Here is a 19,756-nt window from a genome sequence, read left to right on the forward strand (position 1 = left end):
TTCTTTACTCAAGAATTTCTTTCCCATTTTAAATGGATGGGTATTCTCACCAAAGAGTTAAATGAAATATAACATATTAGTAGTTAAAGTTCACGGGCTCATCTTGCCATGGACAAATTCTGATTGATTGTGGACACTTTTGTTTAGAATTTGAACTTGAATACATTCTCCTATTTATGTCAAAGCAGTTAAAAGTTAATTACACTTTATAATCTTTATTGTACATCCAAGGGTCCATGTACGATATTAAATATAAATGTTGAGCTACCATCTACCAGAGTTAGCTAGAGCATATTTCATCCTAAGTCCAGAGGCCTGGACTACAAAGCAGGATTTGGGGTTAGCGAGGTAGCCTTAGAGTTAACCTGGGTTTTCAGTACAATGAAGGTGGTTTACTTTTTACCGGTATAAATCACTGGGTCACTTAAGCTGACAGAGGATCGGATCACATCCTGTCAATACTCCGACCACTGACCAATCAGATCACTGGAAAAAATGATCCCGACACGGACAAAAGTCCTGAGTGACAGCTTAAAAGAGTGCTTATTTTTATAGGATCATTTAATTGTTTCAGGCTCTCTGTTTCCACCCTGGTTTTAAAACAAAGCTTCTAACAAACAGAGAGATCGTTCACGACACTAAGCACATTTTAGATACATTATATATATGTGTGTGTTAAAGATAATTTTTAGGGTTTTTTGCCCTTGATCGATGGGGCGATTGTTGGCGTTGGGGGGCGGCTTGCAGCGTGGGGCCCCAGGCTGGGGTCAAGCCCGCAAGGACAGGGCCTTTTTTGTACATGGAGTGCCTGCTCTACCAGGTGAGCTAATGGGCACCCCGTTGTAGCTGCATTTTAAATTGTGAAGAGTTTATTTATTCCTGAACTGATATCTGACAGTCTTGTGATAATAAATACAACATTTCAGTTAGACAGACCTCATCAGTCATTGACTACTTTTCCACTCTTTACTTCAGTAACAGAAACAGTCTGGAATTACTTTGACTTTTTGTTTTTATGTGACATATTCAGAGCAGTTTCTTCATCATCTAACTAAACAGCAAAAAAATACTCACTCGATGCTTTAGTAATTTATAATAATACTGACATGTATTTTCAGCCTCTGCCTTATTTTAACATTTGGAAATGATTTCTACATCTTCTCTGTCTGTTGTAAAGGTTATTGTTTACAGTTCACTCTGATGAATGTGACATTTTGCTGTCCCATAATCACAACAGCTAATCAGTATCACTTTTTCATCGCATAGAAGTATTTCAGTCATGGTTCTGATGATGTTGCTCGTAATTAACAACCCAGCCACTGTCACATGAACACGCTCATGGCTGGATAAGAAAACCTAAAATTAACTGATAACCAGCTTCGTGTTACTGGTTAACCAGGTGGCCAGTGTTAGAGATTATTTTGGGGGTTTCTATGCCTTTATTGGACAGGACAGATTAAGTATGAAGGGGGGAGAGAGGGGAGATGGCATGCAGCAAAAAGCTGTTAGCTGGAATCGAGCCTGCAGCCGCTGCGGCAAGGACTTTGCCTTTGTACATGGATGCCAGCTCTACCCACTGAGCCACTGGGTGTCCCCAGGGGGCCAGTGTTAGGTTTAGTGAAGCCAAATAACCAAAAGATATTCTGGGTATGTTGAACTTGCTTTGTAGTACAGACCTCTGGCTACAACATACACACAGTGACAGAGCAGCACTTCACAAACTAACATGACACATAATACAAAGTTACACACAGTAATACATTAAAAACACACATTTGGGTCTCTAAAATTTAATCAAAATATTAATTTATCAGTGTAATTATGCAGATGTCACCATTTCCACCCACTGCAGTGTTATTGTAGTTTGATAAGTCACCACTAGGCGTCAGCCTGCGTGTATTTTCCATATGGCTTGTTTATATAACTTCACTGGGCTTCTCTCAGCAGTAGTGTTACATAATCTGTTGCTTGCTAAGATTAGAACGTAGGTGATGAATCAGTCTGTGTATGTCTTGTGTTTCCAGTTTCATGCAAAAATCATGACAGTGTTTGTCTTAAAATGCGTTTGTGCACATGTGCAGTGTGTGTACTGTACAGGCCTGCTGTGAGCACAGGGATGAGATTGTGTTGTGTCTGTAAAAGCCTCTGCTATGTGTGTGTGTGTGTGTGTGTGTGTATGTGTGTGTATATATACCCCTCTTCTTAAATACTTCTCGCGTTCCCCCTCTATCCCGAATGGGACAGCAGGTGAGCAGAAGCTTGGCTAGAACGTTGCCTGTGCTGTTTTGAACCAACTGGCTGCCTCGGAGGGGTTGTCAGTCACCACAACCTTTCCCATCTCATCCGACAGCACTACAGCCGCTGTAGCCCCAGCTTCTCTTTTTTATTCAAGTGATATGAACAAATACAGTTGGATGTCCTTTTATCACACACTAACTGTATTTTTCATCATCATTTTGTATAATGTCACATGTACCTCATGTGTATTCTTCAGTTTCTGGATGTCACTGGCTGATCAGCCAAGAAAATTTTATTGATTTGATTATTCAAATTACTGATAGGCTACTCCTCCCTCCTGCCCTTTGAAAGTCTGAAAGGACTTTTCATCTGTTCTTTTTGTCCATTTCTAACCGATTGATACAGTCTGCAATGTCATTCTCATCTTAGGCCAATATTTGACTCCCTCATTTCCCTGTAACAGCAGTGCACTGCCCTAACACTCCCCACCCAGGTTCTGCTCTATTGACTTACCATGATAAACTTGCTATAATGTCACATGACAGGACAGGTGACTCTGTGCTCTTATAAGCTTGTCACCTATCAATGGACCTGGCCCATTTCTGTATTCTCTAAAATAAAGTCAATGGTATTTCAGACGCTTGTATTCAATGAGCAACCTCAGTCATGTCCATTGAAGGACCTTTCTTTTTATCCCTCAGCACCTGCATGTCTGATCAACCTAACCTGACTACTACTACTAACTGCTCTCACGTTTCTCACAGGGTTTAGCTACCGTGTGTGTTCGTATGTGTGTGTGAGCTGATTTCTGTGTTCACATATATGTATGTACATATGTACAGAAGTGTAATGCATTCACTTGAGAGAGAGAATATCAGTGAGGTTACTATTGTATTATATTGTGAAACATCCAGTGTGTAGGATTCAGTGACATCTAGTGGTAAGGTTGCAGACTGCAGCCAACTGAAACTTCTCCCGTGTGCCAAGCGTGCAGCAATCAGGCCCTGGTAGCTTGAGGACCACATACAGCCTGCCAAAGCTTCCCCTCAGACCCACAGAATATAATTAAATTCATAAAATTTGAGGAGGAAAACAAACAATTAAGGTAATTTATATATCTAGCATTTTTTTCTTCTTACGTTGCAGCATCCCAAAAAACAATTGAGATGGAAATAATTTTATTAGAAATGATATACCAACCCAAAATTTGCGTTTTACCCATGGGTACTTTATAAATCCATTTGTTAGCTTGATATTAGCTTATCATTGACCCACAGCCCGCTGGAAGGATTCCAGTAAGATTACTAGAAAATATTACTGGTTATTAACCTTTAATAACTTACAGAAACATTGAATGCAACAGTCCACCTTCCACCTTCTTTCCCCTCCCCACCTCAATTTTCTTTAATATACTTTTGTCATTAAACTAAGTTTATTATATTATGTAAGAATTATCAATTAAAGCCGCAAGCAGCGATGAACAAGCCCTCACACCTCTGCGCAACTCTGGGTTGCTGTCATTTGACATCTTGCCAGGGTCACACGGTTCGACAAAAACTAAAGCTTTAAGCAGCTTTTAATGTCCAAGGTCTTAAGATGGTATAGACAAAATTTCAGTCGGATCAAATCTGTAGAAGGAGTGCGTTGAAGTACAACCCCTGGAAATGGCCAAAAATGCACAAAATGAGACAGACAAAGACAAGAAAAAAACTCGAGGCAAAGCGAGGGTCTATATACGAGATGCTTTTGAACGGTGGAGACGGTTGAAAGCGGAGAAGAATTTGAATGGATTTGGATGTCGAAGTGGCTACTCTTCTCCTCAACAGGTAAGCTTGAGCCAAAGTTGGCTGACTAGCATCATAGCTAGACGGGGAGGGACATTTCGAATACTTTAAACTGTTATTCATTTTCAATCATACATTGTAGCCCATGTGCAGGTGGGTCATCGACCCGACTGATTTTTTTGAGAAACAAACGTTAGCAGCACGGCAAGCGGCATTAGCAGTGTCCCGGTACATAGCATTAGCAGCTGGCTCCTCCTCCGCTGTATCCCGGCAGCAGCATTAGCAGCAGAGAAGCCGGACTTGCTCGAATGGTCCGCTGGAAAACCGAAGATCAAGGACGCGGCGACGCGGCCCTACCACAGCAGCCGCCCGTGGGCAAAAAAATCAGTCTCCAGTGTGCTGCTGTCCAGCAGCGTAGAATCTGTAGGGGAGGGGGGGCGTACACGACTCGCGGCAGTATTTTGAATTTGAGTGTAGTTACCATTTTGGCCATTGAGGTAGGTCTGATTAACCAGCTAGAAGGACATTAGAATATAAAAATTGTCATTTCCTGTTGCCAGTAGATGGCGCTATTCAACATTCCTCTGTAGATGTCTTCAGGCCCCGTCTGTCATCATATGTGTGAAATTATGATAAGGTATGACTATGTGGAGTGAAGCTCGTGGAAGAGGACCCGCTCTGTCTTTAGATGTAAGTGGCTCATGCTAAGGCAACGATTCTTATTTTCCAGTGATTATACACTAAAGAAAACACATTTAGGAATATTATATTAAATCTCTGCCAATATATCCCCCTAAATCGTATACAGTGAACCTTTAATTCAGAAAAACAGAGCAGATTTTTTTTTTCTCAAGTGAATGCATTCCACCTCTGTACATATGCACATATTATTTGAACATGCATTATTGTCTTGTTGCAGAATTGTTTTCTATCTGTTTTGCAGCTTATAAGTTACTGATATTTCCTTTGTGTTATCTTCTCGTGGAAGAATTGATTTTACCAAGAACAAACCAGGGTAAAATATGACTTATAAAGGGTGTCACAAAAAGTAGATATCCTTGTATTTAATTATTAAAAAAGGACATTATTCACTCTGAAATATACTGTAACAAGGACATACTGTACAGACAAGTGAATGATTGTGGTTCAGACACCGCCATGCCTCCTAACAGCCACTAGGGGGATACACTGACTGTGAATGACTGAGGATGTTAGTGAATCCTTTTCTGGATACATGAAATATAGACATTACAGGCCAATAATACAGTAGTATCTGTGTTTTATGTGCTGTGAAATGAAAAGTCTGTATGTGTCTGAATAATAATGTTAGTCCACATGGTAAAAACTGTACTCCTCCTAATGACCGGTGACTCATTAAAGCACGTCTCATCTTCGTTTCACTGTTGAAAAGGTGATAAACACTACAAGATTTTGACAAGATTAAGCACTGGTGCAAATTTAGAAATCAAAGATGCAAAACTCTGCGATAGCTGGAACATCTTTAAACCTGATTAGTTCAGGAAGTCTACCTGAAATATTGTAGTGTGCTTCATCCATCATGAAAGCGTCATTACTGGCTCCTTATACAGCCATTCTCACTGTGGGTGACTTCGTTAAGCCACATTTCATATCAAATAACGACAACCTCTCACAGCCCCAGACTGTCTGTTATTGCATTGTCTCCTGTGCTGGTTCTGATGAGCAGTAGAGGCACTCTAGTTAAACATGTGCCAGCAGCATAATCAGCATTAAGTGCAGCAGAAGATGTTAGTATTTAAGTGCTACTCAGGTTTGGGTCGATGTACTTAAAAGCATCAGGATGAACACGGGACATTTGATTGTAATAGATTTACTCATGTACTTTAGATGTTGATTGGGCTTCAGGTGACTGTGTCCTCAACATGCATATATTTATATTTTTACTGTAAGTGAATTAAATCACACAAAGTATTTCGGAGCTGACGAGCTTGCTTCCTGTTCTGAGTATCTCACGAAACTTTGATGTGATCATTTTAGTATCTCATGATGATGCAATAACTGCTCAAAAGTGAATCATCCAAATTATTCAAATCCATTTCCAGGGCAATTTCATAGACGCATCTTAGAATCCATTTACATCCTACACATACTGTCTCTCCATATGATCCTCACACTCTTAGCTCTACTGTATGTCTACCTCCATGTTGTAGTAAGGATCTCCTCCGAACTGTGAGTATGGTAAACCTGTGGTAAAACCTGAAATATTCTTGGTACGATATAAGAAATACGAACTTCATTAAATATGACAAACCTGCTATGGCATTGTGTGTTCAAGTGAAATTAAATGTGAGGTATGAAAAGTTTGTTTGGGTAGAAAATTAAGTGTTTTGTCCTGTAATGTGTGTTTCTGGGGAGCAAGCCCCTCTTCTCTCCCAGTATTATCTGAGGATGCTGTGCTGTATGCTATGTCTGTACTGTAATCACGGTAACACTATATACTATGCTGCGGTTGTGTTGAACAGTTTCTACCTGCCCAAGAGGTTCTCTGACTGCAACATGGAGGAGTACCATAACTTTCTGAACAGCGGAGGAGGAGCCTGTCTGTTCAACAAACCTCTGAAGGTATGTCACACTGACACATACAGTATATGCATGCTCATATACACCAGAACATTAAAACCACTGACAGGTGAAGTGAATGGATCATCTCAGTCCTGGAAATCATGTGGATGCCACTTGACGCACTCCATCTACGCGCCCTCATGGCAACGTCACTCCCCACCACCTCAGCAGGACAATGCACCATGCCACTCTACAAAAACTGCTCAGGAATGGCCTGAGGAACATAAAAAGAGCTCCAGGCATCAACCTGGCCTCCAAATTCCATCCATCCATTTTCATCTGCTTATCCAAACCTGGGTCAGCAGGCCGAACAAAGCATTCCAGACGTCCCTCTCCCCAGCAACGCTTTCCAGCTCCTCCTGGGGGACCCCAAGGCATTCCCAGACCAGATGAAATATGTAATCCTTCCAGTGTGTTCTGGGTCTGCCCGGGGCCTCCTACCAGTGGGACGTGCCCAGGAGGCATCTGAATCAGATGCCCGATCTATCTCAACTGACCCCTTTCGGGGGCTAAGGAGCAAGGGCTCTACTCCGAGCTCCCTCCAGATGTCCAAGCTCCTCCCCTTATCTCTAAGGCTGAGCCCAGCCACCCCACGGAGGAAACTGATTGCAGTCGCTTGTATCTGCGACCTCATTCTTTCGATCACTACCCAGAGCTCATGACCAAAGGTGAGGGTTGGGACGTAGATGGACCTGTGAATTGAATGCTTCGCCTTCTGGCTTAGCTCCCTCTTCAACATGACAGACTGGCGCAGCGCCTGCATCACTGCAGAAGCGGCACCAAATACCCCAGATCCAAATTTGATCAAGCATCTGTGGGACGTGCCAGTACCCCAGAGCCAAGTCCAGTCCAGGGTGTGGCGTCCTTGGATTGGACTTGGCTCTGACCTGTTGAGGCATGGACACAGGACCTCTGGGGGTGTCCTGTGGTTTCTGGCACCAGAGTGCTGGCAGCAGATCCTTTGAGTCCTGTGGGTTGTCAGGCAGGCTGGCTCCTGTAAATGCTTGATCGGCTTGGGATCTGGGGAATTTGAAGGCCAGGTTGCTGCTTTGAGATCTGCATCATGTTCCTCCAGCCATTCCTTAGCAGTTTTTGCATTGTGGCATGGTGCATTGTCCTTCTGAGGGGGCTACTGCCATCAAGAAATGCCATTGCTAGAACCCAAGGTTTCCCAGCAGATCATTGCATTATGATGAAATGATCGATGTTATTCACTTCATCTGACAGTGGTTTTAATGTTGTGGCTGATCGGTCTATATATGTTTGTCTCCTCAGTAGTTTGAATACTCATTCTGCCCTTTTCTCCCCTCAGCTGTTGGACCCTCCAGTGTGTGGAAATGGGTTTGTGGAGCCAGGAGAGGAGTGTGACTGTGGCAGCCCGGCGGTAAGACTGAGTACTGTAGATGGATGCTAATTCAGAGATGTACATTCATAAAGGGTTAATCATCCAAGGTCAAAGTAGTGGGCTAATTACCTGACAACAAAACCACCCGCTGTGTCGGACTAATAAGAGGTAATTTAAACTAATGAAGTAACGCCATTGGAGAAAACAAAGTGCTGCACAATGCATGATCACAGTCTGTCCTGAGAGAGACCTCGGTTTAAACAGATTATACAGCATGATTGGATGATGTAATACATGAAACAACTTGCATCAATTTGAAGGATGACAACTGAGAGCAGTTTCTGTTTTTGTCCGTCTGTCCTTTAGGAGTGTGCCAAAGAGGGGGAGGCCTGCTGTAACAAGTGCACCCTGACCCAAGGCTCCAAGTGTAGCAACGGACTCTGCTGCAAGAGCTGCCAGGTACACAACGGGACACTCCTTTGATCTTCTGCGTGGGTGTTGTTGTTCTGGGTAAAACGGTACCGCACTGAGCAAAAACATATATGAAACACGTTTATTTTTGCTCCCATTTTTCGTGAGTTGAAACAACAGATCAAAGACTTTTTTTTTGCACACAAAAGCCTGTTTGTCTCACATTTTGTGTACAAATTTGTTAAAATATGTGAACATGAGTACTTCACCTTTGCCAAGATAATTTTTCCTTTATAGATGGATAGATCCTTTACTGTCATTGTATGTTATACAACAAAACTTTGCTGGACCAATCCAGTGAGCAGCATATAAATGTTTACACATGCACCACACTCGCTCATCACATCATTCTCATGATCACATACACACACATTTAGTGTGTGAATGTGATCGTAGTACACTATAGTCTCTGAAGTCTGTTCACAGCTCTGGGGAAAAAGCTGTTACATAGCATGTTTGTGTGTGTGATGGGGTTTTCAGTCTGCCCAAAGGAAGGGTGATGAAGAGGGGGTGTTCGGGGTGCGAGGGGTCCTTATGTTTGTGGCCTGTGTGAGAAGATGGCCTGTGTGGATGTCACGAAGGTCTGAGGCACTCACCATTGATCATGACTAGGGCTACACATATACATTTGTTAAGACAGCGCTTCTCTTCAGTACTAGAAACCATCAAAGATTAGCACGGACGATGGAGTTAGGACGATGGACTGCTGTCAGGTCAAGACCCTGGTGAGGACGACGAGCATACAGATGAGCTTCCCTGAGACGGTTTCTGACAGTTTGTGCGAAATTCCTCAGTTGTGCAAACCAGTTATTGCATCAGCTGTTCAGGTGGCTGGATTCAGACGATCTCACAGGTGAAGACATTGGATGTGGAGGTCCTGGGCTGGTGTGGTTGCACGTGGTCTGTGGTTGTTGGTCGTAAGGTTGGTTGGATGTACTGCCAAGTTCTCTGGAAACAGCATTAGAGACGGCTTATGGTATTAAAATGAATATTCAGTTCTTCTCTGTTGGACATTCCTGTAGTCAGCTAGCGGAATCTATGTGTCGAGACAAAACAGCATGTTTCAGAGTGGCCTTTTATTGTGACCGTCCCAAGGCACACCTGTGTATAATGATGCAGCATCACATGCCACAATGGCAAGGTGGATGGATTATCTTGGCAAAGTACTCATTAACATGGATTTTAACTTTTTTTTTTTTTTTTTTTTTTTTTACCAAATATGAGGGCAATAGGTCTTTTGTGTGCACAGAAAAAGTTTAAGTTATTTTATCTCAACTTGTAAAGAACTGGAGCAAAAACAAAAGTGTTGCAATTATGTTTTTGTTCACTGTAACCACTCATGGCATGAAGCTGAAGGAGTGCCTACTGTAAAGATGATGTATGTTTTGGTCTTTAAAATCCAATTCCACTTGGATTTACTTTAATTGTATATGTCTCTGGTTCTGAAGCCTTGCTCACAGTTACAGTAGAGATGCTGCTGTAAAATCTGAGACCAACTAGAACAAGTGACAATACGTTTCAGCTTCTTTTTCTTGAACATACTAAACTTTTTAGTTGTCCTCTATGATCTTTCTGTTCACCAGGCTACTAATGAGAGGTCATGACGGCCTTTTAAACCTCCCAAAATTAATGAATAAATGAATATTGTTAAGGTGTTGATGGGTACAGCCTTGTCATAGTTGGACTAATGGTAGAGAGAGGGTGCCTGGAGACACAGACTGTGCAGAGGTTTGATAATTCCCGATTAAGCCCCTGTTCCTCTGACGCTCAGCCTAATTACAACCACTCCATGTGATCTTTATCGTATGCTGCTACAGATGGAGTTCATGGGAGTTGTGTGCAGAGATGCAGTGAACGACTGCGACATCCCAGAAAACTGCACAGGCAACTCCAGCCAGGTGAGCCTCAGCTTCCATCAGTTTTCTGCAACCAAAACTATAAACTTAAAAAGAGCATCACAGGATGTGCACAATTCATAAAGAGCATCACTGTATCTCTGAGGTTTTCTTTTTGTTTTTTTTTGCAGTGTCCACCAAATGTGCACAAGATGGACGGCTACACATGTGAAAAGGACCAGGTGAGATACTGAGGTATTTTACTTTTCCTGAAAGACTTAACTGCTGCCGGGTGACGTTTTTTGACTCTGTATGTCTCTCTACAGGGTCGCTGCTTTAATGGAAGATGCAAAACCAAAGACAGACAGTGCAAGTACATTTGGGGAGAGAGTAAGTGTGCAAATCACGTTTGTATTGACAAATCTGCAGAAGACTACATGCACCTGTAAACAAAACCTTTGCTAGAGATAAGCTGCAGATCCTAATGTTCAACGTGTTGTGTCTTAATCAGAGGCAACAGCGGCCGACAAGTTCTGTTACGAGAAGTTAAACATCGAAGGGACAGAGAAAGGCAACTGTGGGAAGGACAAGGACACCTGGATCCAGTGTAACAAACAGTGAGCGAGTCCTTTCTGACACTGAACCCTGTGCAGTTCTGTTACTGTCTTATTTTTTACTCCTCATGATGTTTGGTTTCATCTTTGCATTTCAGGGATGTTCACTGTGGATACCTGCTGTGCTCCAACATCTCACCTGCCCCGCGACTGGGAGAGCTGCAGGGAGGGCTGACCTCCTTCTCAGTGGCCCGACACAGTGCTTCTCTTGACTGCAGGTACACATCATTGAGGAAAAAAAAACACTTCCTAAAATACTCAAAGCCCAAACCAACAGCCCAAAAAAGACTGTTGGTGATGTGTCTTTTATCTCTGGCCTAGTTTTGTTCCCTGGCTTTTCCTGTCTGAACTTTGCCAACAAAATCACGTATTTTAAGCCAAAACATGATTTTCTCCTACCCATAAGGTGAGGAGAAGATCCTGGACGTAACATTATGTGCTGTTTGAGTGACTCAAGTATATTTGTTGTTCAGCGGCGCTCATGTGCTGATTGACGGAGACACTGACCTGGGATACGTCGAGGATGGGACGGCCTGCGGGACAGACCGCATCTGTTTCAATCACAAATGTCTCCCCGTCCAACAGTTCAACTTCAGCACCTGCCCCGGGACCACTGACAAGAGTGTCTGCTCTGGACATGGGGTACACACACACACACACACACACACACAGTGAACACACACACATCCAGATACAAGTGTATGATTATTCAAGCCATTCAGCCCCAGAGTCTCTTCGTGTGAATGCAAGTCATGTGTGCTTTTGTACTTTATTATTAAAAGTATTAGCATTAGGAAGCTCCAAATGGTTTATGAGGTTCTTTTATTTGGTTTTTTGACAAACAAACCTGTCTTAGAGATATGTAATGAAACTGTCTGACTATAAAGTTGAAAAATATTGTTGCTTTATAGGCTATACAGTTCAAAACATCAGCATTACTCCCTAAAACCTCCAGCTAGGTCTCTTGATGAATATATAATAGGTTATCCCATTAACCAATTTTGCATCCATCTTAACCTCACTTGCGTCTTTTCCTTGTGTCTCAGCCCCTCCCATTGGGGATGCAGGGAGAGACACAAGGAAACCTTGTGAGGAGAGAGGAAAGTAGGAAATGTGTTTTTAGAAAAATGGGACGTTCCTCTGAAGCGTCACATGAAGTTACGTCTGTTTCTGATGTCAGCGGCGGCGGATCACAGCTGGATCAGCTGATGGTTGACTTTAACAGCTTCAGAGACTTTTTATGGAGTTTGTGTCTTCAAATGCAACAAAGACACACAGTAGTCACAGAGCAGCAGTTTTGTCTCCCTGTTTAACACACATCTGCACATAGATAACAACCTGAATTATTTATTTATACTGTGTGTGTACTCATTATTTGCATCTGTATTTATTCATATTCTGATTGTAAATTCCTTATTTAAAAAAACAAAATATGATTCTAGTGTCTTTTAGACACTGGAAATTATTTGTTAGGCTAAATTATTCAGAGAGAATTGAAATTATGTAACTGAAATCAAACACAACACTCAGAAATGGTCAGTTTCATATGTGACTGAATTGAAATGACAATAAATAAAAAATAATAATAATGATAAACTTTATTTATATTGCAAATTTCATACAAGAAATGCAGCACAAAGTGCTTTACAATAAGGGCACTATAAGCACTGAGTACTTCATATAAAGATAGACAGAATGAACATAAAACAGATTAGGTAATTCAATATAAAGGGACATTTAAAAACAGTTAATAAATAATATAGTTAATTATTTGATTTGATTATTTTTGAGTGTCAGCATAAAATATCAGAATCCCAGACTTACCAAAATTGATACTGGACTAATCTTTGCTATTTAGAACAACATGTACGGCAGAGGTTCAGTGTTTCAGTTTGTGATTAAAAACAAAACAAAAAAAAACAGTGACGCGTCAGTGCTAAAATAATTTTGTAATTCTATATTTGTGCTGTAGGTGTGCAGTAGTGAGCTGAAGTGTGTGTGTTACCTGGGCTGGGCAGGAGAGGACTGTAACTCCACAAATCCTCTCAGTTATCTCGTGGTCGGACCCACTGCCTCAGTTTCAGGTGAGAGGTGTTAACGCTCTCGCTGTTTGCTGCCTCGATCCATAACCTCTCTTCATCTCACACTGTCTGAACCTTTTCTCTGTGCATACTTCTCTGCTTTACGTACATCTCAACTCTTTCCACCCCACTTCATCTCTTTCTTTTTAACCCCCCCCCCCCCCCCCCCCCCTTCACAGATCCCATACACAAAAATTATGTTGAAGCTTTTCTTTGCTTTTTTATTTTTTAAAATCTGTGTTGGTTTCATGTCTGCTCATTAAAACCAGCTGCATTTGTATTCACTGAACCATGCATGTCATTCTTTTTGTTTGTCATTATTTTCACACTCATTCTTTGTCGACAGGCTGATGTCTTTGACGGAGTGACTTGAGGTCAGATTTGAGTTCCTTTTCATTGTGTTTGTCCCGTCTCTGTCATTTCCTGGTCCTCCTCTTCCTCTCTCAACCCACCTCCAGCTTCACCTCGGTTGGTTCATTCTGACCATTACTGAGTTAAGAAACAGTTTGTAATGTTGTCCTAAATGGGAACTGACTGCACATGTACGTTCCCATCAGAGTAGTGCTGAGGGGTGACAGCAGTTTGTTGTTCTCAGTTTTGTCCCCCGTGTTCTCCTTTTACACTCCTCCTGCTAAGTGTACTGTGTTTTTGTGTTCTGCTGCAGTGTTCTGTGGTTTGTGTATCCCCCTGTGTCCACATGATCCAGGAAACAAGAGACACATTCAATTAACACACATTGGGCTCCCCACTCTCCTCTCTCCCTCTCTCTCAGGTATCACCAGTACCAACATCATCATCGGGGCCATCACAGGCTCCATCCTCTTCCTCGCCCTCATACTGGCTGTTACAGCCTGGTGTTACAAGTGAGTGTCCCTGCAGCCCGCATGTGTGATGTTTTATACCAGTGGTTCCCAATCTGGAGGTCGGGTCCCCAACTAGGGGTTGCTGGGAGAAATTCTTACAGGATAGGAAATAAAAACAAGGATATTTCTGCCACACGCAAGTTTGTTCAGTTTTTCAGCCTTTCCTCATCTTTTTTTGTGTATTACGTAATAATCTAAGACCTTAAGGGCTTCTAAAAATCATTCAAACAAAGCAAGAAAACAAGGACGGGGTCACAAGTACTGTAGCAGTGCTTCATTTTGAGAGGCCGCTTTCCCACGCTCAATAAATTTATGAAAATGTTATGAAATTTAAAAAAAAATGGAAATGGTTTGGACTTAATAGAATGTTTGGGAAAACTTTTGAATATACATTGTTTTGGCTATTGTTTAAACTATGTTCATAAAAATAAAAACGTTAAGTGAAATTATTGTAAGGCAGCAATACTTGTGCAGCTCGAGTCCGAGACAAATTTCCCTACGGGGACAATAAAGTATATCGTACTGTATCGATCGTATCGCACCGTATCGTATCATATTTTATCTTATCAAGTGGTGTCGTATCATATCATGATGCATCATTCCAATAATATCGTATCGCATCATATTGTGTTGTATCGTACCGATCTTATTGTATTGTATCATGTCGTATTGTATTGTCATATCTTGTTGCATCGTACCTATAATATTGTATCGTATTGTATTGCATCGTATCGCACCATATCGCATTGTACGGTATGGTATCATATCGTGTCATGTGGTGTCGTATCATATCATTATGCATCATTCCAATCATATTGTATCGTATTGTATTGTATCAATCATATTGTATCTTATCATGTCGTATTGAATCCCACCGTATCACATCATATCGTATTGTATCGTGTCGTATCATGTCTCATCATGACGATAATATTGTTTCGTATTGTATTGCATCATATCGTACCATGTAGTATCGTATCTTTAATCCATTTTATTTTCTTTTGTTACTAATTTAATATGTAGGTCTGTGCTGCATAACCATTGAAACGTCACTAGTGTCACGTATCACATGACTGACTTCTCCAGCTAGTTGGCAGCAGGAATGTCCAACAAACAAGTAAAGTTAGCAAGCGCTAGCACTTTGCTTATCTGCAAATGCCTGTGAAGTGCATGTTTATGACAATTACAACACATGACTCAAGAGAGAGGCAGACCCTAACTGCACTGGATGTAGGCTCTGCACCAAAATGTTTAACGTTATTGGCAACATGGGGGAAGTGGTTTTGGTCAGCCATGCTAAAGGGAAAAAGCATCAAGACAACCAAGAGGCCAATAAACGGACTGCCAGCATCGGCACGTAATGTCACACCTGCTGCCTCTGGGCCAGATAACGTTACTGCTTTGTGTCTGCTGTATGTGTAGACACAAAGGCATTTAATTCTATATTCCATGTTACATTGTTGCTGTCTTAAGGCATAACACACTGGAGTAAGAGCTTAATTTTGGCGCCCTGTGATCACTATATAGGCCTACCTATTTTAAAGTACTTATATAGATTCATAGAAATTAGGAAAAATATGAAAATTCATTGTTAAAAATATGGGGGAGCCCTGGTGGGGTCACAAGTCCACAGGGCTGGGAATCACTGCTCCATATTATGAAATACATTTAATGAAAGTTATATTATTGTGGGACTGAGGATTCTTCTCTTCACAGGAGCTACAAGCAGAGACGCTATGTTGAGTCTGAAGTTCATCGAAGATTCTGCCGGTTTGCTCACTTTAACTTTATTTTTAATGTTCTGCACTGTGTTACATGACATTTATGTTTTTTGATGGTTTTAACATGTGAAAAACCCTCAGTAATGTCATATTTATTTGCTGCAGTGGTTTTAACTTTTGCATTAAACACAGTCTGATGGTTAATAATGTAAATATATATAAAGTTTATGATTGCAACAGACCTGTTCCTCTTAGATTATCCTAAATCCAGTGCAAAAACTACTTTACAAATCAGCTGCAGGAAGAATTTATCCTTGTTTTTCCTGCAAAAAGACCAGTGGTGGACGAAATACTCAAATCCTTTATTTAAGTAAAAGTATAAAAACCACAGTGTTAATTTACTTTGTTTCAGTTGTACTTAAGTAAAAGTACATAAATATTATTGTCAACATGTACTTAAAGTATCAAAGTGAAAGTATAAATTATGTAAACAGCCCTTATTCCTGTGATTTTGTATGTGTAATAATTGTTCTGTATTTCTAGGCAAATGCCCCCGGGTGACTATGTAACAAAGCCTGGGGATGCAGACTCATTTTACAGTGACATGCCTCCAGGTGTCAGCACAAACTCGGGCTGCAGCTCCAAGAAGAGGTCAGCCTGCCTGTCACACCTGCAGATTTGCACCCTGTCCTTCACTCCTTCCATCCCATCCATTTCTCAGAACATCTCACTGTTTGGCTTCAGGTGTGCCATCTCATCATCACTCATTCATTCGCTGGCAAATGTGTGTGTGTGTGTGTGTGTGTGTGTGTGTGTGTGTGTTGTTCATGTGTTCATGTCATTCTTTGTTAGTATCATGGCTTTCATTGTGTTTCTCTTCCTGCAAACTTTACGGCCTTTAACCAAAATGTTTTCAGAACTATGAACATTTTGCCGATGGGAGCTGAGAAGAAAATATCTCATCACTGCATTTCTCATATCATAGAGATGGGCATGAGTTCTCAAGTACTCCATTCAGACATCACTATTTGTCACTTTTAAACGGATGGTACGCAGTGATGTAACCTATATCTGTAAATATCTGCACAGATCTATAGAGCAAAACATCCTCCCCAATATACTGATGAAAACTCAGCTACAAAAAGCAACCAGGCACCACCATACAAAATAATCTTTAGCAAATGTAATCATAATCATAAATAATCTAAACACCTTGCAAATATTATTTTTTCTTCTGGTTATAGTATGACTCTGTGCCGCAGTTCTGTGTGTGGTTTGTCCAAGTGGCATTGCCGTACCCCAGCAGGAGCCATCGCTTGACTGCTCTGGGTGTGTACAATCAGTGTCAGACACTGTACTGTCTCTCTTTAATCACTTTTTCATTACTGTGTAATGTATTAAAAAGTGGAGAACTAGAATGTAATATAGTAAGTCATAAAAATAGTAATAAAAAAGTCATATTATATGTATGTATGTATATGTCATTAAAAAAATCATTAAAAATAAAAATGCCATTAAAAAGTCACAGTATAGAATGTCATAAAAAATCACGTAAAATAAAAATGTCATTAAAAGGTCATAATATATTAGGTCATAAAAATCATTCATAATAAAATTCATTAAAAAGTCATTGTAAAGTATGTCATAAAAATAGTGATTAAAAATGAAAAAAAAAAGTCATATTATAGTATGTCATAAAAAAGTCACTGAAACAAAAGTTATATTATACTATGTTATAAAAATAGTGATAAAAAAGTCATACTATTGAATATATTGAATGTCATTAAAAATAAAATGTCATTAAAAGGTCATAATATATTACATCATTAAAAACATTAAAAATAAAAGTCATTAAAAAATTCATAGTATAGTATGTCATAAAAAGTCACTAAAATAAAAGTTATAGTATAGTATGTCATAAAAATAGTGATTAAAAATTAAAAAAGTCATAGTATTATATGTTATTAAAAGTCATTAAAATGAAAGTCATTTTATAGCATGTCATAAAAATCGTAATAAAAAAGTCATACTATAGAAGGTCATAAAAAATCATTTAAAATAAAAATGTCATTAAAAAGTCACAGTATAGTATGTCAATAAAGAGTCACTAAAAATAAAAAAGTCATTGTAAAATAAGTCATAAAAATAGTGAATAAAAATTTTAAAAAAAGTCATAGTATAGTATGTCATTAAAAAAGTCGTTAAAAATTAATTACATTAAAAAAAAGTCGTAGTATGGTATGTCATAAAAAGTCATTAAAATAAAAGACTCATTAAAAAAGTCATAGTATAGTATTTAATAAAAGACTTGTTTCAAAATGCTCTAAAATGGTCAGTTTAGCTGTTTAATTTATAAAAATTTCTCCTGGGGGGAATTTCCCTCACACGCCCCTGAAGCGCTGGTTTGGAAAAGGTGCAGATTGAAAATGGTCTCCACCAGTGATAAAAAAATAGGTCATTACGGCCCTGATTGACCGGGCGTAAAAGTGATGTTTATAAGTATTGCAACAATAAACAAAATGAATGTGTAATGTTGGCTAATCTCTATCTCTCCATTTTGGACTCCATTTATTAGAGCACTGTAATATGTAAATTTATTAAAGTGCCCATCCCTAATCATGTCACATTCATCTGCCATGATATTGTTTCACAGCTCATAATGTTGCCATCTGCTGCGATGGTGTCTTCATATTCCGCCTTTCCCTCGTCTCCACTAACGCAACAGGAGCAGAACAGCGTGTAGTGATTTGTTGCAGCTTGGGGAGAACGATGTTGTGCTGATGATTATCTGTCCATGCTGTGTGTGTGTGTGTGTGTGTGTGTAGATCTAATGGCCTATCCCACTCATGGAGCGAGAGAATCCCAGATGCCAAACACATCTCTGACATCTGTGAAAACGGGCGACCGAGGAGCAACTCGTGGCAAGGTGATGCACAAACCCGCACCCATACACACAGGAAGAGGAAACAGTGGCGCTGCTGCGGCACTGAATTTACCAGTGTCTCACAGATAAATGCAGGAGAAAGTCTTGATCGTTATCATGAATTTATCTACAACTTTTTTTAACCACTGGAGTGTTGCCTTTTTCTTGAATTTGGGGAAACAAACTCATCACAGTTCAACTCAAAACAGCACCACCAGTAAATATTCTCCATGTCACAGTATACGCTTGTATTTAAAGTGTGTTTTCATGTTCTGTTTCTCTCCAGGAAATCTGAGCGGTAATCGTAAGAAACTGAAAGGAAAGAAGTTCCGCGCTCGCTCCAACTCCACAGAGTAAGTTCTCTTCTGGCTACTTGGTCATGTTGTGAGGTTAATGAACAGTGTACATGGGATGTGCAGATAAGAAGATGCTCTAGTGGACATAGACTGGAGGAGGGAAGGAAGGGAGGAGTTATGCTTTATTTTGTACCTTTTATGTCGACAAATGCCATGAAAAGACCAAAACAAACCTCCTACCTCCTAATCATCAATAATAAACAAAGGCAAAGTGTCTCATAAAACAGCTGGGCACTGTAGTTTTTGGCAAGTGTTCCTCAAACAGGGCAAACAGTGTATTTGTTGGCAACTATTTTCACCCATGGATTAACACACGTTGGGTGCACTCAAGAGCATTCACAGCATTGACAGGAATAAACTACAGTGTAAGGGTTGACAAAATTATTGATACTTAGATGCTTTTTATGATACCACGTGTTTAAAATGATATGATCTCCATAGATTATGCATTCAATTGTGTGGATAGCACTAAAGCTATAAAAAAAATCAGATTTTATGGCATTCTCTCCATCAATGAACCCACCACATGACCGGAGGTGTGTGTTCAGTGACCTTCTCTGCACCAGCACTGTGTGCGTGTTGTTAATAAAAATTTAAAAAACTTGTTTTTTTGCATCGATTTGTACAGATTTGTATTGACAGTATTTAGTTTTGGTTTTTTTTATGTTAGTATTGCATTGAATTTTGGTATCATGGCAACCCTATTACAGTGCCTGTGTTTACCCAGTGCAGCAATGTGGCACATTTATGCATTTTTAAAAAGGACAGTTCACCCCAAAATCAAAAATACATGTTTTTCCTCTTACCTGTAGTGCTGTTTATCAGTCTAGATTGTTTTGGCTTGAGTTGCTGAGTGTTAGAGATATCAGCCGTAGAGATGTCTGCCTTATCTCCAATATAATGGAACTAGATGACACTCGGCTT

The 19,756-nt window shown here is 40.2% G+C and overlaps 1 protein-coding gene across 4 annotated transcripts in view; it reads left to right on the top strand.

Moving 5' to 3' along the window:
* adam22 (ADAM metallopeptidase domain 22) overlaps positions 1 to 19,756 on the top strand; it is a 108,242-nt gene that overhangs the window by 81,570 nt on the left and 6,916 nt on the right. For 2 of the 4 annotated variants that reach the window (XM_078171535.1, XM_078171537.1), the window contains exons 15-29: positions 6,524 to 6,623; positions 7,936 to 8,007; positions 8,335 to 8,427; positions 10,257 to 10,337; positions 10,466 to 10,516; positions 10,601 to 10,664; positions 10,786 to 10,891; positions 10,987 to 11,106; positions 11,362 to 11,530; positions 12,861 to 12,972; positions 13,742 to 13,832; positions 15,549 to 15,602; positions 16,097 to 16,297; positions 18,379 to 18,479; positions 18,763 to 18,829. In XM_078171535.1, the coding sequence (XP_078027661.1) occupies positions 6,524 to 6,623; positions 7,936 to 8,007; positions 8,335 to 8,427; positions 10,257 to 10,337; positions 10,466 to 10,516; positions 10,601 to 10,664; positions 10,786 to 10,891; positions 10,987 to 11,106; positions 11,362 to 11,530; positions 12,861 to 12,972; positions 13,742 to 13,832; positions 15,549 to 15,602; positions 16,097 to 16,297; positions 18,379 to 18,479; positions 18,763 to 18,829 (1,482 nt within the window). The remainder of the gene's footprint in view (positions 1 to 6,523; positions 6,624 to 7,935; positions 8,008 to 8,334; positions 8,428 to 10,256; positions 10,338 to 10,465; positions 10,517 to 10,600; positions 10,665 to 10,785; positions 10,892 to 10,986; positions 11,107 to 11,361; positions 11,531 to 12,860; positions 12,973 to 13,741; positions 13,833 to 15,548; positions 15,603 to 16,096; positions 16,298 to 18,378; positions 18,480 to 18,762; positions 18,830 to 19,756) is intronic. The other 2 variants (XM_078171538.1, XM_033640347.2) reach the window with 1 other exon arrangement.

Source organism: Epinephelus lanceolatus, chromosome 10 (genome assembly GCF_041903045.1).
Source record: "Epinephelus lanceolatus isolate andai-2023 chromosome 10, ASM4190304v1, whole genome shotgun sequence".
Classification (NCBI taxonomy): Eukaryota; Metazoa; Chordata; class Actinopteri; order Perciformes; family Serranidae; genus Epinephelus; species Epinephelus lanceolatus.